Source organism: Salarias fasciatus, chromosome 3 (assembly GCF_902148845.1).
Source record: "Salarias fasciatus chromosome 3, fSalaFa1.1, whole genome shotgun sequence".
Lineage (NCBI taxonomy): Eukaryota > Metazoa > Chordata > Actinopteri > Blenniiformes > Blenniidae > Salarias > Salarias fasciatus.
The window spans coordinates 13,427,856-13,451,641 of record NC_043747.1 but is presented as its reverse complement, the minus strand read 5'-3'; the positions used below and the strand labels follow the sequence as shown (position 1 = coordinate 13,451,641).

The 23,786-nt window shown below is 46.7% G+C and overlaps 1 protein-coding gene across 1 annotated transcript in view; it reads left to right on the top strand.

The window, feature by feature from the left end:
* ppargc1a (peroxisome proliferator-activated receptor gamma, coactivator 1 alpha) overlaps positions 1–23,142 on the top strand; it is a 266,147-nt gene extending 243,005 nt beyond the window's left edge. Inside the window, 12 exon segments of the mRNA XM_030088542.1 lie at positions 4,350–4,544; positions 5,151–5,276; positions 6,474–6,837; positions 8,772–8,817; positions 9,025–9,098; positions 12,514–12,675; positions 12,678–13,737; positions 16,157–16,249; positions 17,218–17,338; positions 19,282–19,403; positions 19,761–19,912; positions 21,979–23,142. Of these exon segments, the coding sequence (XP_029944402.1) occupies positions 4,350–4,544; positions 5,151–5,276; positions 6,474–6,837; positions 8,772–8,817; positions 9,025–9,098; positions 12,514–12,675; positions 12,678–13,737; positions 16,157–16,249; positions 17,218–17,338; positions 19,282–19,403; positions 19,761–19,912; positions 21,979–22,082 (2,619 nt within the window). The 3' untranslated portion in view covers positions 22,083–23,142.
* Positions 23,143–23,786: the final 644 nt, after the last annotated feature.

Below are 23,786 nucleotides of genomic sequence, written 5' to 3'. Positions count from 1 at the left end.
CAATTCGTGAAAGACTATGCATCCTGTTGGGAATTTTGCGTCCACGACATGCAGATCCGCAGTGCCTGTTCCACAGGATCATTTACTTGGGAAATTGTTTCAGAATAACGAGACGCTCTATTGACTCTGTAGTCACATGGAAAATGACAAGAGCCTTCAGTTCACTGCTACATGTTGTGGAGCCATTCACAGCCCTGACCACAATGGAGGTTTAACATTTAGTTTTATGATTTGGAACACCATCAGACTGTGCCGGCCGCTGCCTCACTTGCGCAGACACAGACACAGAGAGGAAACTTAACGGCGTTATGTATGGTTTCATCGCTTCGTATAGGCCATAATCACCCTCTCTCCATCTCAGTAAGCTCATGCTAAATGACCAGACGTCTCTGGCGGCTGCCATGATTTGTCTCCCCGCCACGCATTGTACCATACCTCACCCTCCCTTGCCTTTCTTTCCCCCCCCCCCCACCTCCTTCCCCGCTGCCATATGCTGCGCCTGTGTGACCGGCCGACGTGTCAGGCCTGACTAACGCCTTAACAGCGAGCCTGACTTTGATTTATTTCCTCTGAAATCTGGGGGCCGGGGGTAATAACACAGAATGACATTATTTGTTTATCAAATCCAAGACTGCTTTTCTTGGCAGAGTCGAGATGTGACGACTTGATACCACCGCCCTTCTTGCCACACGCACGTACACACCCCCTCTACCATTTTTTGATTGTGCCATGATTAGAAAGTCTGGCGAGTCGTTTAACCTCATCTGGGGGAATGCTTTTGAGATGTTGACAGAACGGGGAACAGAAGCAAAAATAAATAAAGATTGAGATGAAGCAAAGCAATTAAATTGTCAAGCCGCGGATTTAACCCCACCACACGATATTTGAGGCCCAACGTATTGAGCGTTTTCAGTGTGAGCTAAACTGGTCGCCATTCCTCTGTTTGTGGTGAGACTGAGCAACAAAAAAAAAAAAAAGAGTCACTGAGAATAAACAGTACTTTAAAAGCCAGATGACCCATTTAATAGGAGATATTCTATCTCCCCGCATCCAGAGTGTCTGTTGCAGTGGAGGGTAACAGCAGGGCTGTTCAGCCTGCTGAAACCTCATCTTGCTGTTTATTCAGTGATCAGGTCTATCATTCTGGCACACTCACAACACATTTGGTTCTTTTTAACATGTAAATGATGCATGGCTCTGGAAAAAAAAAAAAAAAAAAAAAAAGCTTGTTAAAATTTGAGCTCTGGCAAAATTTGCTCGGGAGCTTAGAATCCTCAAGAAGCAATTAGCAGAGTTAATTTGGCTATTTGCCCCGACGTTCAGGAGTGTGTGTTTGTTTAAAACAGCACCTTCACCTTCGGTTATCGGCCGTGCGAATAGTATCTCCTGGAACACAATGCTGCTCTGTAGAACTCAATAAAAGAGTTAAAGGCAAGGACAATCTCAAAGACAGCCTGCCTGATAACAAAAGGGCCTCACCTAATAATGAACAACTGGAGTTGGCTTTCTTTTTTCCAATGTGGGGAGGCTGAGTTGAAGAAGGGGGGGGGGGGGGGGGGGGGGGGGGGGGGCAGAGAAGCTCTGCCAGCACTTGCCAGCATGTTTTATGGCTAATTGAAGCATTTGGAATAAAACTGCAGCAAAATGGCACCCTTTAGAATTGGAGCGGGGTTAATATATTGTGATCCCACAATTAGCCCAGGATTGTTAAGATCTCTTTAATTCGGTGAGGTCCATTAAGCGGGATGGGCAAGAAAGTGCTCCCGCCGAGACAATTTTTCTCCTCTCTCTTTGTTCTTCCCGTCCTCTTTTCCTCTCAGCAGCTGCTGTAGTAATCAATATAAGTGGACATGGTCAGCGGTAGGTTGCCAGGTTATCCTGGTGGCTGCCCCTTTGGGTGCCATTGCTCCCCAAGTCCTCTCTCAAAGAGGTTTTGTTTATACGTACACAAGAGGCGAGAGAGTTTCCGGAGGCAGATTGACTTTGCTGCAGAGACTCTGTAAGGTGTGGTCCTTAATCTGGCGTGAAAAAAGCTCGCCCTCCTGGACAGGGGTATTAGATCATTCCCTCTCGTGGGCAGGAATGATCACCGAGGTCTGCTCTTTACCCCAGTTTCTCAAATCCCCACTTGGCCGATGAGTGCCTTCTCCAGAGCGGCGGCGGCGGCGGCGACTGCAGCGCGATCGTCACAACTCAGGGTTTTACAAGTGTCTCTTTCAGAATATGAGAGTCCCTTCTGGGTTATCTTTGAGAATACTGTGTGCCTGTGGGAGCTCACCAATTGGCGGAGGTTTTGAAACAGGATTGAAACCACTACATTTGAGCCTTTCACAGCCTCAGAAATTTCCCAATCCTCTCCAAACCATTAAAAGCCTGCATGGTCCTGACAGCGTTTAATGGAACGGCTCTCACACAAAGGTGTAAACCGGCAGCTTCTGCAGAATCTAGATTCATAGGCTTCAAGAGGAGTAGTGAGGTGAATAAAGCAATACCTAAGTGCAGCGATGATTGGACAGTTGATGAGCGTGGAGCTGAACAGATGGCTGGCTCATTACAGATTCATTTGTGATCATCTAAAATGATGCTAAATTTCAATTTCTCATGCTAAGGATGTATTTTTTGGGCTAAGCCGGGGCTGCGGCTTTATCGGCCGTTAATACCTACCTGCTTAATGCTCAAGTAATAACTTGGGATGCTGGAAGACGGTGAAGGTTTCAATAGCACAGGGTTCCAGCACAGTGGATTTGAAGCTCCATGCAAGTAATTAAACAGCATGCCACCTCATACAGAGCAATTTCCTGCAAGGCATTTGCTTTCCAGTGCGGCATGGCCCCAATCTATGCTGTGTTATCTCTGTGAAATATGTCCCCTTTATCATTTTTTAATAATGACTGAGTGTTCATGTTGTTAGGAGAAAATCTACTCATTGAGCATCAGATTATCGTTTTCCTCACTGTTAGCTAGCTAACCGAACGTCCACGATATCTGTGTCATCTATAAATGAGAATTGGACGGGGGAACCGCTAAAATGGCTGCTATCTCACTGGTGAATCCAGAGCTTCTATCTATGCTGGGTGCATAATTACGTGGAAATCAGTGGAGTAGACAAAAACAAGTGGGACTCGGAGTTCTGTGACGTGCGAAGCTAGTATTCCAGACTCCCAGACTAGTACCCCCACCCCCCCCCACCCCCCCGGCAAAGTGATGGCCACACACCGTCGCCGAGCAATGATAATCCTGCCGTGTGCATAAAGGGATTTGTTCATGTTGGACTGGCTGAAGAACGTCCCAGGGTGATGATACTGTTTATCTTTCCGCTGTCTGAGAGTCCCCTGGGCTTTCATGGCCCGGAAACTTGCAGTTCCTATTGTCAGTTGTCAATGCAAAACGGCACAGCGGCATACACATGCAAACACACACACACACACACACACGCTCTTTTGTCGAGCAAGCTGCATTCCTCGCACTCCTAATATCTATTCATATACATTTTCTCTTTTCTTGTTCTTTTTCTTGACGTACACACACAGTTATTGTCCCCAGTAAACCTCCGGCGCTGATAGCTGGCAGCGCTCATCCCTCGCTCGCCTTCTCCATCCATCTCTATATATTCGCCTCTCTGTCTCTTCATTTCTCGCTCAGAGTTATAATCTTCGCCATTAAACAGCCAGCTGCATCAAGCACACGACATCTCCAGTACATCAAAGGGGAGCCGATTGGCGAGAACTAGCATTATTCATCAGAAAATGCTGATGGAAACCTCCCTAAACATCATTTTATATATATATATCTCGTGTATTCAGCATTAGTGGCTTATAATCCACCTTATCAAAAGACTGCGCGCAAACATCTTGTAGTAGGGAAATCAATCGTCTCTGGGCTCTGCGGGTGAAAAGAGAGTAAAGACAAACTCCTCCAATTGTTTCCTTTTACCCCCACAAATCTCCCCCGTGCCACAACCCACCCCCAACCGCCATCCTCCCTCGGTACTTGCTACTTGTCAGCCCTGGTAATGGGTTTTTAGAAGGGAGATATTATTTTGGTCCAGTAAGCTGCATGCTTAAAATATGAGTGACAGGCCTGACTCACATGCACATGAGGAAAATTTTGTTTTCTAAAAGGTTGCCAAAATAGAGTGAGCTCTGCGGCTCCAAAAATTGAGGAAAATCTTCCCACTATCTTCACAATGAAAGCATGCCTACATCCACCCACCACCTTTACTTCTGTGAAAGTCAAAAGAATAAGAAAGATGCAACTTCCTCTGACTAAAATGTCCTATTTTTCTTGTCTCTCGTTTTCTGTTTTTCTTTTTTTTTTTTGTCTGTCTTCCCCCTCTTTTCCTCTCTAAGAAGATAGATGAAGAAAATGAGGCCAACTTGCTGGCAGTGCTTACAGAGACCCTGGACAGCATCCCGGTGGATGAGGACGGATTGCCTTCGTTTGAGGCCCTGGCAGATGGGGACGTGACCAATGCCAGTGACCAGAGCTGTCCCTCTTCTCCTGACGGCTCACCACGCACCCCAGAGCCTGAGGAGCCTTCCTTGGTAACATCAGCCACTCTTTTTTTTTTTTTTTTTCCTCGCTATTCTCCACCATCACTCCCACTACAATCAAAACATAAGTTCTCAGTCGAGCATGCTCAGTTTCCACAATGTTTTTGTTGCCACAATATGAGAACTTGTTGCAAGAACATGCAAAGATACAGATGATATGGAATTAGCTGCAATGGATCAGTGTTTTTTTTTTTCATACACATGACCATATCATCTGACTGTTCATCTAGTTACAAAGGCACTGACCTAAAATGTTATGTTATGTGACGTTATAGTCAATTTTGTTCCATGCTGGTCCTTCCCAGATGACCTTTAGCTAAATATCTGTGCGTCTATTCAACCACGTCAGTGAAGGCGGGTTGTGTGTACACAAAAACACCTGCAGAAGTCGACAAAGAAAACTTCAACTTGTTGTGGTAACCTGCGTAGAAAATGTTTGAGCTTTTAAAATGTCAGCAATCTTTCTCCCATACACAGAATCAATCTCTTTAGACAGAACAACTTTGAAACGGAGACTGTCTAATTGAAGGAAAGCAGTTATTTGCTTAACCCCGCGCTCACTCCCTCCTCTCCGGTTCTGTTTGGGTCTGTTCGCAGCTGAAGAAGCTCCTTCTGGCGCCCGCAAACTCCCAGCTCAGCTATAATCAATACACAGGTGGCAAGGCACAGAACCATGCAGCCAGCAGCAACCACCGGATCAGACCACCACCTGCCGTCGTCAAGGTAGGGACACACACACGCACACACTGAGTACACGCGCTGCCTCGGTACTTATTTTGTTCCTGTACACACACACTTCTTTTTTTTTTTTTTTTGTTTAGCGTTTGTTTATCTCTCTCACTCCGTTCCCACTCAGTCTTCTCTCTCTCTCTCTCTGCCGACTTCTCACATTTTTCTTGTTTTGGTGGCCGCCTTTAGAAGATGTTAGACTACTGCTCTAGCAGTCTACTCTCCCAGGGGGCCATCTCGTAATGAAAACAGGCTGATTGCTGTTGGGCTTTCCAGGCGAGGCGTCTGCACCGTTGTCTCATTAGCTCCACCACTTATCTGCCTTGGTATGGTGTCTTTTGAAAAAACAAAAAAAAAAAAGAAGAAGAAGAAGGAAAAAAAAAAAAAAACCAGCGACAGGCGCTCTTGATGCCTTGAGATGACAAGATCAAAATATCAGACTTGATGTTCTCATTTCAACACTCCCGAGAAGGATTTTTTCAGCGAGGGAAGGCTTGATTAGGATTTAATAATCTTTCCATGTGAGTATCATAGGTTTGCGAATGTGACCAAATTAAATATGTGATTTCTCGTTTCATGTCAGAATATGTGATATTGTAGGATCAGCGTCACTGTCATAAACAATTTACTCTCACAGATGAAAAATCTGTTCGCTCTGATTTGTTCGCTGCCTAAAAAACCCGCAACATGTAAAAGTGTTTGTCTCTGATCATGTTGTGTGTCGCACACAACACGGACGGGATTTGTGTGCGCTCTTGGTACAATATTTGCACATGCAGTGCGTCAACCTTCCTCACGGAGTCTATTTTCATACTGTGCCTTTGAGTCATCCATTTCTGGAGCAGAGCGAATGAGGACTCCCGGAGGACATGGTGTGCGTACAGAGTGGCGCGGTGGTGCTCGGGGGGGCCGCGCAATTAAGATGATGGGCGGACGGCACTCCCACCATCGCCTCCCAGACAGTTGGGCAACTACTGTGTTCAGGCTGTTTGAGTCACTCCTTTAGCCTCTCCGTGGCTCCGACTCGTTCTGCTTTTATTTTATTTTATTTATTTTTTTTGGGGGCCAAATAAAGTACTTGACATTTCTTACAATTGGATCAGACCTACTGTACTAACAACATTCAGTAAAACTTGTTTCTCCAACAAACTCTGTAATAATCGTCTCTCTCTGTTATTTTTATTTACTCAGACGGAGAGCCCCTGGAATGGCAAATCAAGAGGGGGCTCCAGCCAACAGAACCGCCCGGTGAGGCGGCCTTGCACTGAGCTGCTGAAATATCTAACAGCCACCGATGACATCCTTCTCCACACCAAAGCCAGTGAAGCCAAGAGCGCCTGGGGGGGCACCAGCACCAGGGACAAGAGTGGCTTGGGTCTCGGTGCCTCCTCCTCCTCTTCTTCACCCTCCTCGTCGTCCACCTCCTCGTTCTCCTCCCTTTCCTCTACCTCTTCCTCCTCCTCCTCTACCACCTCCAAGAAGAAGTCAGCCGTGCCATCTCAGCAGCAACAGCAGCAGCAGCCGCCGCCGCCGCCGCCGCAGCATCACCAGCGAGGTGAGAGCCGGGCTGCAGGCGACTGTATTATGGCTGGTGTCGGGGCTGGGAAGTGGCAGCGTTGCACTCACGATGACGGGTTTGAGGAGTCGGAGGGTGCTTCTGTCCCTGTTGGCCACAGGAGCGCCACCTGCGGCCATGCCCGCCCCAAACTGGAGCACGGTCCGCCCAGTGAAGAAAGAAGGCCGCCAGGCGATGTGGGCCGCCTGGCCGCCGCTAGGTTTATTAGGTATATGCATTCTTATTCCCTCCCTCCCAGAGAGGTGAGTCACAGCTGTGAGCATTGCCGAGAGGCTGCGGGCGCCACTCAGGCTAGTGAGGGCTTTGGCAGGCAAGGCCGTAGTAACAGCAGCGGTGCCAGCCGCGCACCACATAGACACATCACAGTGACTATAAAGAAAAGAGACGAGAAGCCGGGGCACCCTTTACTTAGCCAGCTGCTCACCTCCAAACAGAGGCCCGCTCAGTATCGGGCCCAACTGCTCCTGCCCAAGATTACCACTTTACGCAGCACTAAGAGCAAATTAGCAGGTAAGCGATCTGATAGGCCGATCCCGGCTGAGGTCGAAGAGGACGACTTCAGAGTGACTACTGACGACAAAAACCAGGGAGCGAGTCAGGCCGAGCCGCTTGACTCCCAGCCCCTGTTGTCACCTTTCACCTTAGACCTGGACAGCTGGGCTAACCAGTCAGATCCGGGACTAGACCTGGGCTTTGGACTAGAGCTGGGATGGCCAAACCAGGGGTGCTTTGGGGAGGATGTTGACCATGATGATGATGATGACGGTGTTGTTGACGATGATGATGACCATGTCATGGGCAGCCCCACAGCGGTGCTCTCACAGGGCCCACCGAGCCCGCTCATCCCAGATACTAGCATTGCAGAGCCCGCCCCTCCCTCCATCATACATGGGAAAGGGCACCCACACATGCAGGCACTCAGCGAGCACCCCGATGACCAGGGCCACCCGTTGTTAGGTAATCATGACTGCATCCCCCCCACTGGCCTTATCTCTGCTCTCTTTTCTCCCTCTCCTGCTCTAACCACTTCCAAGTTTGATTTCACAACTAACCGCTATTCTAATATGAATCTAACCGTCATTCTGAGGGCTTAAACAACAGTGACAGCAAACAGCCTGCTCGCCATTGCTTTTTGCTAGTCCCAGAGGCATTTCTTTCCAAATTCCAAATTCTAAATTTTATTTTTTTTATAACACACAAAAAAAAAGGAGGGGGTGGGAAAAGGGGCAAGCCTTGTCTTGCTACTGTACATTTTGTATTCACAAAGTCAACCCTTGAACCATCTTTGGCTGATTGAGCTGAGTGTGCTGAATCTGTACATTTAGACCCAGAGCCCGGATGCTGCTCTTTTAGCATCGTGCTACTAAAGCCACGTTCTCTTAGCTGGAGCACAAGTCGGCCAGAGCCTCGGGCAACTGCACAAGCTTCCTTGACTCTCCTTTCTTCCTTTCCGTTTTTTTTTTTTTTTTTCCCCCCCTCCTCTGCTGTTGGTGCATGCAATTATGACTTTATTGTCGAGGGAGGGGCTCACCCACTGTCATGTGTCTTGTTTGTGGCATCGCCTCTTGTACGTCCTTATTCCATTTCGATCTGTTTGTTGTTGTCTTGAGTGCGGTCTGTCTGTGTCTAGACACCTGTGAAACACGTACCATCACTTCATCCTGCCTCACAGAGTGAACAGTCTATCCTAAGAGAATAAATTGTTAAAATGGGGTCAATCCAAAACCATATGTTTTGTACGATAGTGTCAATAGAAAGACTTTCTAACCAGGAATGAGTGTTTTTTTTTGTAGTAATAATTGCATTTGTTGAGCCAATTTGAGATTAATTGTTGCAGAATGTGGACCTGTTCTCTTCTGCCATGAGTGTCATACCTAGATCAATAATTACCCGTGCTCCTTTGTGTTCTGCAGCCAAACCAACCACCTTGCCACTTCCTTTGACCCCAGAGTCTCCAAAGTAAGTGTGTGAAGTTTTTTCACATTATTCTAGGCGAAAAGCAAAAAAACAAACTAGAGGCAAAGAGAAAGACAGAGAGAACTATATAGACTTGAATCCAAGTTGAGGCATTCTTGTGACTCATTTCCATTTCTGAATTCACAAAAGCTTTCACAACGTTCCTTTCGCCGGGAAGGTAAAATTTTCTGAAAATTTTTTGTCTTCCAGTGACCACAAGGGATCACCGTTTGAGAACAAAACCATTGAACGCACATTAAGCGTGGAGATTGCTGGAACCCCAGGTAAGCTTGCTTTTCCAATTATCATTAAAAATTACTGTCACTACACATTTTCACCGGCCTGTTGCCGCCAGTAATGGGTTAACATCATAATCATTCCATCGCAGTTCAAGGTTCAAGGTGAAGCCATTGGAAATCACTTTTATGTGTCCACGTATTGATTAGGCTTTCCAATCTCTTCAGGGTTTATTAGCAACCCCCCCCCCCCCCCCCCCCCCCACCCTTCTTCGTTACTGAAGGGTTAATATGCCTTTTCCCTCGATCAGATCTCTGACTGACAGCTTACTTAGTGAACACATCCCAGGAATGAAATGAAATGTCAGTGTTGGTGTTTTAATGGGTTTTACTGTGTGATGCAGGTTTATATGATCAGTGCATTAATTTCCTGTCCTGATATGTTCAGGCACTCACAATCAGCTGTGTCTGGAGTCATTTCAAAGTGAGAGCACACTGTGGTGAAAGTTCTCCCAGTGTATAGACGTTTTTTGCATTGCTTATGCCGTATCTATGTTATTAAGTGGTAATGAACTACTTTCACAAGAGAAAATCAAAAAGAATGCGACCAAACATTACAGCATTAAAGCAGGTGGGCTTTAGAGATTGGAGAAGGCACGGCATTCAGTTAAGACTAAAACGAAATAGCTGCCCTTTAGCCGCCCGTGCTTTGTGATGTGGCACAGGCCCTTTTGGGTACTCATTTACCAGCTGAGGAAATGATCCTCAAACACACCACGTCTGCTGCTCCGAACACCTTCTACTTAATTCAAACCCCGAGAGGCATCACCTGTGTCCACCTGACAGTTGTTGGAAGTGTTGTTTAACCCTTTATGTGCAGATAAGCCTTCAGGGTCAGAGGGGGGATTCCTGTTAAGACCGAACGAAGGGAACGAGCGCGGCTCCCTCAGCTCTGGGGCAATCAAGCACAGTTAATATTTGGTCCTATTTTACTGCATGTGAGTGAGTCTGTTGACCTGTGGCCAAATCCGCGGGTCCGTTCTGTTCCACCGCGTCTGTTTTTACAAGCCTGGTCAAACACAGCCCTTCACCTGACTTTTACATCCTGTGCAATTCAGCTGCACCAAGGATTGAATATTAGCAAGCTCAAGGGTTACTGAGCCCCCCGTTCACCCCCTTTCTGTGATTAGAGATTAGCCTTTGTGTCTTGTGATCTATTAAACTGATGTATTCGGATCTCGGTAGGCGGAGGCGTAGGACTTGAGGTTCGAGTTACGTGTCCTTTGCAGGTTTAGAGTAACATTCCACTACAGCGGAGATAATAGCAGTTTACTGATAATCAGATGGAAAGCGGCCAGCTGGGTGGTACCACCTTCAACTCTCAAGGCGGAACAAGCGTGCACTTTTCTCTGAATTGATGCCAGTAAGAGCTTATGTCATGCCTTCAGGATGATTTGTAGTTGCCATGATAGTCGTAATGCAGTTCGAAAGAAAGATATGCTTTATTGCCTTTATCATTCTGTAATCAGATTTGTAGAGAGCAAATGACTGAAATGTTGTGGCTCACTGTTTACTTGACCCTTCTCGCCGAGGCACGGTGAAGGCTACAAAAGGCAGGAAGGTCCTTTGGGATCTGACTGTTCGGGCCTAATCTCTGTCAAGCAAATAGATTTACTCAGTGCTGCTGTGTTGTCTTTAATTACTGTATCTCATGACACAGGGGTGGTCTGTGTGTTTCTATTTGCATAGCTTACTGCCGGATCAACTCTTTAAGCTCGGAGTTGTTTTTCGCTCTGAGGCCTTCTTGCAATTTACAGCTGGACTAGAAAAAGGAAAAAAAAATCCTCCCTTTTTTTCCACTTTTTATTTTTTTACTCCTTTTATTACTGTCTTGCTCACTCTCACCATTTTCTCTCCAGAGTCTGCATGATTGGTGATTGCGTCTGCAGATCATCAATCACTAGCAAGTTTGACTGAGAGGCACAAATTTATCTAATTCTGATTTATTTCACCTCCATTGCTAATGGCTTCTAGTTTATGACCCTGTGCGCACATTGTTTTGGACAGATGGCGCTTCATTGGTGAAACAGAAGTTCTTCAGGCATTGTGTAGCATCTACTCTCCCCCTCTCTCCCATCCTTCTTTTCTCCCGTTCAGAAGTGGTTTAATTGGCTTAATGCATACATGTCTGTAGTACTATCAGAACCGAGGGAAAGCGGGCACGAAGAGGCGGCTGCGGTCCCTCTTACGGAAGCATCCAGATAATAAATAGAACGATAAGCCTGGAAATGGATGAGGCATCCCAAATATAGCTTGCAATTTTCCAAACTTGCACTTTTATGCATCAGACTCCTGCAGTCTCTTTCCCAGGCTGTTGTTCTGGTACATATTCTAACTGGATTTGATACTAATAGCTGTCATTTGGTGCAATTCACCAGAAAGGGGAAGAATGATGTGCATTATAAGAATGGCAAAGAGGAGGGGAGAGCGTAGGTGTTTGAAAGTGCCGGAGTTTGACTCCAGCGAGAGACTGTTCGCGCCGGGGTGTGTGGGCACCTTTGTTCTGTGCGAGACAGAAACAGAAAAAGATGCAGATCAACAGATAGGGGAGAGATGAGAGATTGATCAGGGGAAGACAGTAGACAGGAAAATAGGAGGAAGTAGAGAATACCAGACTAAACAAAAGAAGGAAGGCTAAAAGAGTATGAGGAGAGGGAGAATGAGAGTAATGGTGGCTGCTGTTTGTGTGAGTGCATTAACAATGCTATAAAGTGGGCTCATCTCAGGACTTCCCATATAACTGCCATCTGTCTGGTTGTAAATCTGTAGGAGGCGAGGGAAAGAGATGGGAGGCGGGTGGGGGGATGCGAGCAGTAGGGACATGCCATCTGAGAAGATTGTCAACACATCCGCCCGTGCTTCCAATGCTTCCATGCCACGGCAGACATCGTAACATGTTTCTGAAGAGTTGTGATGTTGTGTGTTTGAATACAAAAGGTCCCGTTGTTCCACGTCAATAATTCTTTTAAAACGGTTAAAAAAAAAAGTAATCGGTTTTAGCTTTACTGCTGTACTGTTTGCGTGAGACATGATACATTTCCTTTATTTTTTTTACCCCCATTGGATGCATTACACTCGTCCTCTGCAGAGCTGTGTGGTGTGTTTTCATGAAAAGGGATCTTTTCAAGGTCAGATAGGAAAAAGAATGGCAAGTCATCCGTATTACAACACTGCCATATTAAGTTACATCAAGCATTACATTAATCTGTCAAGATTGCAATAAAACAGGAATCAGGATTAGGCCAAGTGAAAGTGAATATTTTAATCAAGCATGTATCTGTGTCCACTGTCCATAAACTGACTGGGGAGTTTATAGAGGAGAGAGGAGAGGGAGGTTTGCATTATGATTCTGCTTTCCACTTTATCGCCTCCACCCAACCTCTGTCTCTTCCTCCCTGCGCAGGTCTGACACCACCTACCACGCCCCCACACAAAGCCAGTCAAGAGAATCCTTTCAAAGCATCTCTCAAAACCAAGTTGTCTTCATGTTCCTCCTCGGCCTTGACATGCAAAAGAGCCAGGCTGAGTGAGTCGGGCCCCAGCGCTCTGGCCCCGGCCCAGGTGCCTCAGGCGGGGGCCCCACCAGGAAGGGTCCCGAACAGACTGAGCTTTACGCCCAGCTGAGCAAAGCGTCCACCGCCCTCCCTTACTCCGTCGCTCAACACGCAGTGGGGGGCGGCCTTGAAGAGCATCGCAGCGCCGGCGGCAACAAGCGCGCCACGCCCCGCGGCTACAGCGACCACGACTATTGCCAGGCCTCAGCTAGCAATAAGAAGGACGGGGGCACGGCCACTGTTACCATGACTACAGCTGTGGAAATGACATTCACCTCAGGTGCCACCGCTGCTCCCATGCCTACTGCAGGCAAAGCGGAGAAAAGGCATGTCGAATGTAAGGACTCAGCCATGCCGCCATCCTCTTCGTCATCTTCTCGTTCTCCGTCGTCAGCCTCACCTGGTCCTTTGGCTAAGCAGGAGAAGTTTGCCCCTGTGGATGAAGAAGCAGACCGGGTAAAGGGGCTCGGAGAGCACGCCCTCACACACACCACTCGCATCCCTCCACAAGAATCCATCACTGACAGGGACCAACAACATCCATCTGCCACCAGCCGGAAGCTCCTGTGCGACCAGGAAATCAGAGAAGAACTCAATAAGCACTTTGGCCATCCGTTAAAAGCCCTCTATACCAAGGGTGGCCAAGAGCGAGAACCATGCAGCAAACCGAGCAAAGCCACCGCCCCTCAGTCCCTCGAGGGCGGAGAGGACGACTCCCAGAGGCTGCCCGGCTCCAGCTACCTTCACCCCGGGTTCCTGCCCTTCCACGGCGAGCTCGAGCTGGACGAAGGCCGCGAGAGTCGTTTCCTCTACCCGTGGGAGGGAACCCCTCTGGACCTACTTTTTGACTGCACCCCCTGCTCTCCCTCCTGCTCCCCCCCATCCAGCTGCTCCCCTTCACGAGGCTCCGTCTCCCCACCCTCCTCCCTCCTCCTGTCACCCAGCAGGCCCTTCTGCTGGACCAGCAGCGGGTCCCGCTCCCGTTCTCGTTCCCACTCTGGGTCCCGCAGCTCCTCTTCACGATATCGGAGGCGTTCTCTCTCCAGCTCACCTGACAGACGCCCCTCCTCCTGGTGAGTCTCAGTCTCTTTCTCTGTCTCTTTCTCACACACAGCAGACACTTGGTTTTACTGAAGCTGGGCTGCACTCCAGGCTTGCAGTTTAAACAGGGCTTGAAGACGGCGGGGGGTCTGGCATAAAAGTGTAAAAAACCAGCCTCATCAGTCGACAGCGCTGGTGTTAAACAGGATAGACCCCGGAGACACTTAGGCAAAATTTATGATCTGTCCAAACTGCATGTCAGATGGTCCCACAGCATCGGAAACCTCCTTCCCCCACAGTTTTACAACATCAGATAGTGGCGTCTGAAGCCGTCGATCTGACGTTCGCACCCACTTCACACTGTCTGGTCTGGAGATATATGCCACGATCCTCATTTTTAAACAATATCAGCACTCCTCTCGTGACGGCAATCTTTCAAGTCCCCTTCCACTTCAGTCATTTAGAAAGATTACAGATGCAAGTGATTTGCAATATGGTCACACAGCACATCTGAGGAGCTGCTTCGCCGAGGCCACAGCCTGGCCTCTAACCCCGGCCCTCAGCCTCCTGATCATCTGTGCTGAAAGGGATTCAGACCACATCACTTGTCAGACTAACCAAATTATTCTTTTGAGCCAGGTGACACTTTGATTTGAACTGACGATGGGGACAGAAATTGGGTGTACGGTGCAGCCGACCCCCAAACCGACACACAACGGACGAAAAAAAAAAAAAAAAAGGAAACATAAAAGGTGCCAGAGGCAGTGGACTTTTGAACAGTGCACGTTTTCATCTCTGCACAGAGAGCTTTATTTGAGTGTCTTTCTAACACTCCCCCCCCCCCCCCCCCCCCCCCCCCCCCCCCCCCCCCCCCCCCCCCCCCCCCCCACCTCGCTCACTCCCTTTGCACACTCCCGTTTTGTGTTTGATGCTGGGGCTATTGTTTTAAGCGGCAGCTGTTGTTTTTACTGAGTGGCAAACCCTCCTCTTTTACATCCCCAGAGATGAAAGCCAAATCCAGTCTGTGGGAATGTAGTCTCAAAACCCCTCTCAAAAAAAGACTCCTATCATCATAGCTCTGTGTGAGAACTACATTTCCCATGCTTCCCTTTGATCAGAGACGAGAGGGTTTCTGTTGTGGGTTCTTTTTTCCCTTTTTTGGTTGAACAGAGACTAAGTGTAGTTACTGAGAAGGATGTGAATAAATGGTGTTTGTCAGTTTGTAGTTCAGGAGTGCCTCACAGTGCAGGACCCCACCGCAGCTACTCAGTTTGTTTGCATGATTACTGAAAGGTCAGTTTACTCCGCAGAGCCAACACAGTCGCTTTATTCTGCTCAGGCTCTTGTTCTCTCGCTCCTCACCAGCCCGCTCACAAATTATACAGTAACGACTTCTTCCAGGCATTCAATCAAAAACCTGACACTGACAAGCTTTCTGAAAATGCTGGATGGGGACTGAAGTTTGAGAGTGACAGAACAAGAAGCTCATTATATTTTCATGTAAGAGAAGACAAACAAAAATTTCAGCAAAATAATTCTCAAGATCCCTCATCGCTGTTTCAAGTTTCGCAGCGTAAGATCCTCGATCTCTCCAAACTGGCATCCCTTTGCTTCACTGAGCTTCCCAAACTTCTCTCCTTCCATTATTCAGGTCTTCCTTCTTCAGCAGCTCTTCAATAATTAAGCATCAGAAGCTGGAGGAGTGTAGGGGTACAAGCTCCACAGTCAGGCCACTCGGGCCTAAACTATTGACCACTTCTTCATACAAAATAGATAGTAGGTGCATGTATATGCTACCGCAGGTGTGTGGAAAAAAAAAAAAAAAAAAATCTGCAGCAAATCATGCACGTTTTCTGTGGTCATGCTGTGAGAAGCAGGTACACCACGGACGGGTCACCAGTCCATCGCTGGGCAAACATTATAAGAGACAGACGCACGCCACACGTGGAGACAAACATCCATTCATGCACAGAGAGAACATCCAAACTCCACGCACAGAGGTCACTGAGGCCAGAATCAAACCGGGGATAGTTTGGCTGTGAGTCCCTACCCCTGTAATAATGTGCTTTAATTCCATTAGCAGCTATTTTCAGTGTCTTTTGTGTACAGTGCCTCTCAAAATAATTCAATCCAGCTCAGTTTCAACATTAAACAGTTTAAGTCTCAAAGATGATCGAAGGCGAAACTGAACATTTATCTCTGCAAAGGCAGAATTAATTAACGGAATAGAAGTAATTGCTGGATTAATCACCGAGCTGTTGGACCGGATCGGTATGGATTCTTCACATGTATCTGATGATGTGGGCAGTGTGTGTATACACACGGTAGAATTTCATGCAAACGTATCATGGTGTTTGTCAAGACAAATACAAACTAGGCAGTAAGAGTAAAGAGCTGTGTTCATCTGTGTTGTTAAAATGACTAAAATGTGGTGTTTTTTCCCGCCTGAAGGTCTCGTCAGAACATGGATCCCAGTGCTTTTCGTACCAGAACTCACAAGAGCCCCCACCCTCCGCCTCGATCTCCTCTCAGCCGCAGGCCAAGGTGATTGTTTTCAATTAATTATTTACCCAGTTTGCAGTTTGTTCCGCTTTATTAGCCTTGGTTCAGTCACATTCTGCAGGTTAGGACAAATGTTTGTTCTTAGAAACTGTCGGGTAGAATCCTGAAGGCTTCATAATGTATGGAGGGATCCTTGGAACAAGAATAAACTTTAACTCGTCACGAGTTCCTGTCATCAGTTCTCTGTGATTTCCCTTTTTTTTTTACAGCAGGACTGCTCCCCTTCACTTGGAGTCCCCATGACAAACATTCGGGGCAAATATGTTTAATTGATCATGTTTTATCAGACGAGTGTCAAAAGAATCCCAAATTGCTCTAATGCACATTTAAACTGCACTCACGAGCCGACACTCCCAGCTGTACGAGGATGCTTATTCAACTTGGTGCCTCTGTAGTTTTCCACGAGCCACTGCGGACGGGAACATTTCATATGCAGAGAAGTACTGGCACGGCGGGGAGAGAGCGAGAGAGAGTGACACCAGCTCAGCGCTCCGAGCTGATTTGGCACCCACGTGCCTAATGACACCCGACAAGCCCGAGAGTCGCTCATCAGTCGAAAACTTAACGGACACGTCTTGTGCCGGCCGAGGGTGGGGGGAGAAAGTTGCACTTTCCTTCTTGATGAAGCCCTAACTAAGCAGAAAGTAATGACATGTGAAGTTGTGCTGACAGTCGCAGCTGCCCGGCTCCCCGACCGCGCCGCTCGCCGGCGCTCCCGCGGGCCTCCCCCTCCCCCCCCCCCCGGCGCCGTCATCATTGCATTGGTGGAAATACATCTTATTAACATGTCCGTCTTTTTTTTTTTTCTTTTCACTCCACCTCGAACCATCAGGGGTGAGAGGAAGTGGCAATTGTTACTTCATCAAGTGTCAATGAGGAATTGTGAGTTTGGCAGAGGATGGTAATGTCGTGTGTGTGTGTGTGTGTCTGTGTGTGTGTTTTTCTCACAGGTATGACAGCTATGAGGAGTACCAGCACGAGAGGCTGAAGAGGGAGGAATACCGCCGGGACTACGAGAAGCGGGAGTTCGAAAGGGCCGAGCAGAGAGAGCGGCAAAAGCAAAAAGCGATAGTGAGTTAACTGACTGAACTGTGATATCCCCTTCAACAGTTGTGCTTTTTTCTTTTCTTTTTTTTTTTAAATATATATTTGACTTTGCGTCTTCCTGCGCCGACACTGATAAAAGACAACATATAATCACTGCTGTGGCACCGCATACAGAATCCTCCTCCCACAGACACACACACACACACAGATTACTTAGGATGAGACTGCCTCCAGCAGCCCAGTGCCATGTGCCACAGTGTTTCTCCGCCGAAAGAATACATACAAAGTGAGTTCCTGAATGATTCAGGCGACAGGCCCTTCCTCTTTATCTCTGGGTTGTGTATTTTTAACATCTCAGCCGTCTGGAAACACTGTCGACTCTTATTAATCACACCACAGGGGTAAAATGTTAAAATAGTGGAAAACAGAAACTAGGAGAGCGAAAAGAGGAAAAAGAATTCAACAAAAAAAAAAAAAAAAGGGGGGAAATGGCCACTGATGCCGTTAAGATCTCCCCCTCCTTCTGCTATCTGTTTCGGAATTCAGTCAGATGCAGTGAATATCGCATTGCTTTCTTATCTCCTCTCTCCTTGTCTCAGTGTGAAATTACTCAGGTTTCCAGCAGGGCGACGCTGCTACCACCCGTTGATAAAGCACACATTAAATGATGCAGTAATGCAGACGTGGCTCGCCGTGCATATATTTCCGGAGACGGAGAGACAAACAATTACGAGCGACGAAGCTCAAGCTGTCAAACCGGGGGGTTTTGGAAGGACCGGGGCGTGCGAGACGCTTTCCCGCATGCGTCTGTCCGTCTGTCGCTCTCTCTGTCTCTCTGCTTCACACACACAAACAACACACACACACACGCACAGGCGAGGCCTCAGGGTGCCATCAAGGAACGACCACCTATTTATCAGTTGTCAGCAACTAAAGCCTGAATTCAGCAAATCCTTCTTTTTTTTTCAGGCCTCAAACGTAAGCATTAAAGAGGGATGGAAAAAACTAAAACATAAAACAGTCATCTGTAGTTAATGTGTATTTTTTTCCAGCCGTGACTCAAACGGACAAAGGTGAACTTTGAGTTTGAGCGCCAGGCGGCTGATTTACATGTTCCTGCTGCCCTCGAGACAGCGTGCAGGACTTCTCAGGCCCCTGCAGTGGCGAGTAAATGAATGAATAAATAAATAATAGCGGTGATATGCCACAGCCCCCGGCTTTAATTGTATTATTTGATTAGCAGATGCAATTAAAGCATTCCAAAGCCGTAATTGCAGCCCAGTGTAGTGCGCACCTAAATTATTCCACTTTGACCCTCTTGTCCTCTGAGGTTCAAGGAAATCTTTTCTTTTTCTTTTTTTTTTTTTTTGCCCTTTGGCTGAGTTCTGCGTCTAACACTCGCTCTGCCTTCTCCCTTGGATATGAATCTCCTTATATTATTAACTCACCTCTCATGTAGCGGCCCACGCCAAGCTAGGATGTGCATTGTGAGCCCAACTTCCTGCGCCATGAAGAAAGAAGCAGACTTTTTGTGTCACACAGCTGAGTCACCCCCCCAACCGCTTTATTTTTAGACTTCAGGAAAAAAAAAAAAAAGAAGAAGAAGACGCAAGCCCCAAACTTAAGACATGGCATCATTTGATAAAAATCACCCTGCCTCCGGTTGATGAGTTGCGGAGAGAAAGAGGAATTGTGGCGGCGAGGTAGATTGAAGGTGCTTCCAAACGGCAACTCGATCAGATAAGGGGAAGCGAGCCGAACCAATCACAGAGGAACACAACAGGCAGACGGAGGAGAGGGACAAAAGCTGGGGGCCCAAAGTCAGCGGCGGTATCCACAGGAGTGATCAAGACCAATTCATTAGAGCTCTGTGAAAAGAGAGGGGAAAGGGGGAAAAAAAAAAAAAACACGCTCCCCCCTCCTTTTAATCTCTTTTCCGCCGCTCTGTCTTTTCTCTTAACGAGCAGGAGGAGAGACGGGTGGTGTATGTGGGGCGGCTGAGGTCCGACTGCACCCGGACGGAGTTGAAGCGCCGCTTTGAAGTCTTCGGCGAGATCGAAGAATGTGCAGTGAACCTGAGGGACGACGGGTAAGACCCGGGGACTTTCCGTGCGCCTATTCGGTGGTCCGGTATTAGCACATGTAGGGGGGGGGGGGGGGGGGGGGGGGGGGGGGCGGAGGAGAGGAGGCTTTCCTCATTTCAGTTTGTGGACATGAACCCCATGCTGCAAAAACTTTAAACAAAGGAAGGAGAAACAAGATTCTTCCCCGATTCTTCCACACAGCCCCAAAGATGCGCTTTTATTGATTCTCCTTTGCATATAAATAGCATGATCGTCATCTCAGACGCCCCCCCCCCCCCACCACCACCACCACCACCACCACCGTTCAGTAATTGTTGCCCCTCAGCAACACTCTGACGTATCATTTTCTATTCTCGATCCAGGGACAATTTTGGCTTCATCACGTACCGCTACACTTGTGACGCCTTCGCCGCCCTTGAGAACGGACACACCTTACGCAGGTCAAACGAGCCCCAGTTCGAGCTGTGCTTCGGCGGACAAAAGCAGTTCTGCAAATCACATTACACAGACTTGGGTAAGTGCGGTTTTGTTGTTCGCTCCATCAGCCCCCTGCAGTCATGCAGTATATTTGAGTGGCTGGGAGACTGTCAGTGAAAAGAAATAAAGGGGAGGAGAAGAGGAGGGGGGGGGGGGAGACAACAACAATGGGGAGGGAGAAAGAAAAAAAATGCCTTGAGTGACGCTGCCGGATCAAAACATCCCCATCTCTATCCTGATAACCGTTCCCGCGGCAGTGAACGTGTCCGTCGGGCTCAGAGGGGTGAGCGAGGGTTCAGAGGTCAGCTTGTGAACATGCCAAGAATAGAGCTCAATTCCCTCCCTGCGAGTCGCCTCCGTGTCTTAAGGAGAGAAAAAAAAAAAAAAAAAAAACTCCATTACTCATAAAGACCCGGGATGTGTCTTCCTACTTTGTTGATATGAAAAGCAAGGCATTAGAGGGAGAGATGGCCCTTAAAAGCATGCGAGCAGCTGTGTGCTTGGCGTGTCTTCCGTGTGCCGACGCATGCCTGGTCTGGGAATCCCTTTAAGAGCATGAATAAGAAGAGGCAGGAATAGAGACGGCATTATCAAGAGAGGGGATGAAAAATAAAAAAAAAAAAAGAAAGAAAGAAAAGAGACGGGTTTAAAGAAGAGGAAGGTGGGAGCAAGGTTAAGTCCCGGCAACCCCTCCTCCCTCCAGAGCCGGCCCATCTGTTGCCAGCTGTTGCGGCGCTGAAGCGAGGTACGCTAGGATCCAGCCCGCGAGTGAGCGCTCGGTTCCTACATCGGTCCGAAACAAAATTCTTAAACAGAAGTCTCACTCAGGAGCGGATACAGTCGAAGGCTGAATGACGCATTTGATAAATAATGCAGGCCATCAGTGAAATCAAGGCCTCCACTTTTGCCATCACGCCCTATTTTTTGACATATGGAGGAAAAGAAAAATGCACTTTCCTCTGCATTGTCGGCTGCACAATGATAAAGACGATAGCAATTCACTGCAACCCGTAGTGAAAATAAGCGAGATCAGCGCCATTATGCTAAATACCGCACATCCACAAAGGAGCATCTCTCCTTCTTTGAAGATGACCTGCAAGATCGGCATTGACCGAGGTCAGGGATGTAAAACGCTGCGCATACACGAGGGTCGAGGGGGTCGCCTGAAAGAAAAAGACCACTTTCCCTAGTAAATGAAGCAGTTACTTCACAAATTCAAAGCGCACGCTTGGAGCCATCCACCTTTCAGGAGAGTCCGTGACACACAGAGAAACAGTTGCTAATCCTGAAGCCTTGAGGACAGACATTACACTGAGATTGACTAATCAGTCTGCTGGAATGGAAAGGCCTTCACTCCACCGCCTCTTTGTCAGAAACGGGCTATTTTGGTTGTCCCTGTATTGATAGCTGCGGATAAAGAGACGGCGGATTCTTTTAATAGCGTCGCATCCGAAACCTCTTCCTGTCTTCAACTCCGTCTTTTTTTTTTTTTTTTTTCCTTCCAGAGACACTTTCCATTAGTTTTAAGTAGAACACCTGGGTATTTTTCATCCCTCAAGGTGTGCAGCGTGACACAATCCAGCCCTCGGCCACTGCATTAGATCACAACCGCCGCCGTCTCTTAGCCGCCGCGGTCATTCCCATTTCTCAGAGCTCTTGGAGTGTGCTTGCTGGGCCCTTTGGGGGCCCCATTTGTGAAGCTGTCTGTCGGCACAGATAAGATGGTCTTTATGTATTATCAGGTTGATCGAGAAAAAACAGGACATTCGAGAGATGGACAGGCTTGTTGCCTCTGTGTAGAGGGAAAAAAAAAAAAAAAGGGCATTACTCTTGGCTTTCAGGCTTAAATTCTTTGGCAGGTTGTTACTGGATCGTGCGGTTATAGATTGAGACGTTTTTTTTTTTTTTTTTTTTTTTTTTTTTTGGCTGTTTACTGCAGACTACCCCTCGTAAAACTTTACCTAAAGTCTGACCGAAGCTGTACGTCAGGTTTTGCATTAACTTGTACAGTCCGTACAGTTTTCACTGTACTCCCGGCGTCTCGCGGAAATGACGCACTCTCAGCAGCAGATTAACAGCGGAGCCTCTCTGTCCCCGTTTCAGACTCTCACTCGGACGACTTTGACCCGGCCTCCACCAAAAGCAAGTATGACTCCTTGGATTTTGACAGCTTGCTGAGGGAGGCCCAGCGCAGCCTGAGAAGGTAACCAGTTCGGTGGCGCCCCGCAGTTCTGCCGCAAAGAGGGACTTCTGATACCTCACTGTTGTTTCTCGCCCCTTTGACGACGAGACTACCACAAGTTTTACACTCTGTCATAGAGTATATAAGATTAAGTCTATAGACCTATATCAATATAAATGAATATATCAAAAATGAAGTTTACATGAACATAGCTGCTGAAGAGCTGGGAAAGAGACAATGCATTCTGGGAAAGCCAGTGAACCCTCAGAATCTGGTGCACAAGTTTGGTGCACCTCTACTACTGCTGTACAACCATCAGTGAAGGAAGAAGACAAAAAAAAAGAACTTTCATGATTTTTTTTTTTTTTTGGGTCTCCAAGCACTACAATGCCCACAAGTCTTTGGGGCTGAAAACATGCAGCTTGTTCAGCCAGATGTTTTGTTTTGTTTTGTTTTTTTTTTTCCTTTTTGCTGTTGATTTTCTCTCTTCTTTCTTTGAAATCTGGTGTTTGGATCTGGTGTTACATTACAAACATAAGTATATCGGGAATTGTATCTTGAAGATAAAATTCTCAAGGTAACATCATTGTCTACATTTTAGGAAGAAATGTAGCCGTGTATTTACAAATACTATAAAAAGGAATATTTTTATTTTATGTACATATCGAAGTTCTTTATTTGTTACAGCTATGCACTGTAAAACGCAGCCTTTTTTAAAATGCGAAGAAAAATTTCTTAATTCAGAATGTCGATCTGTAGTAATTACAATACTGTAAAGCATATTGTACACCTACATGATGTTTAGAAGACATGACATGATTGTAAAAAAGGAAAAAAAAAAAGATGTGTCTGATTGCTCATTTTGAGGGAGCATGTGAACAAATGTCTTTTTTTAAGTTATTTTAAGGGGCGGGGAGGGGAAGGCAGTAAACCATGTATAGTTTTCTCGGTTTCTAAAGTTTCTCAATCAGTGTTTTTGCTTATACAACCAGTGTAAAATGCATTTTTAACGTGTTTTTCATGATTGTAAAAAAGTGACCCCATTTTTTATTAATTATTTCTGAAGCAATCAGTACATATATATATATATATATATATATATATATATATATATATATATATATATATATATATATATATATGCATATGCTCAATTTGATTTGTTTTGCATTGTATGGTTCTTTGATTACCTTCAGTGAGCGAGCAAGAGAGCAAACTGCGTTTGAATCTTTTTAATCACCACAAAACCATATTTATCTATTTATTTACACATCTCAATCGACAACATATTTATGTGCTCCATTTCACATGGCGTACCTCGTGAAATTTTATTTGCTATTTATGTTATGTCCTTCGATTCGATGCTATTTAACTTGCAATCACTAGACAGGGTGTACAATATATTGGTTTGGTGGGGATAATATTACCTTCTATGCCTTTCCGAAACAATCAGAACATTCAGCTAATCAGTCCAGCAGACCTTCATCTGTTTTTTTTTTTTTTCCTTAATTTGTCTTCACTATCCGTCAAGTCTTCTGCAACGAGCACCACTTTTTTTTTTTCTTCGCCACACAAAAGCAAAACATGAAGCAATAAAATGATTTTTTGCAGGAATTTTTGTTGGAACCACTGTAAGCACGACATGTTGTCTCACCGCTCCACTCACGCTTGATTATGTGAATGCCAAACTAAAGTTTACAATTTCCTTTTTCCTGAATTTTTTAAAGAT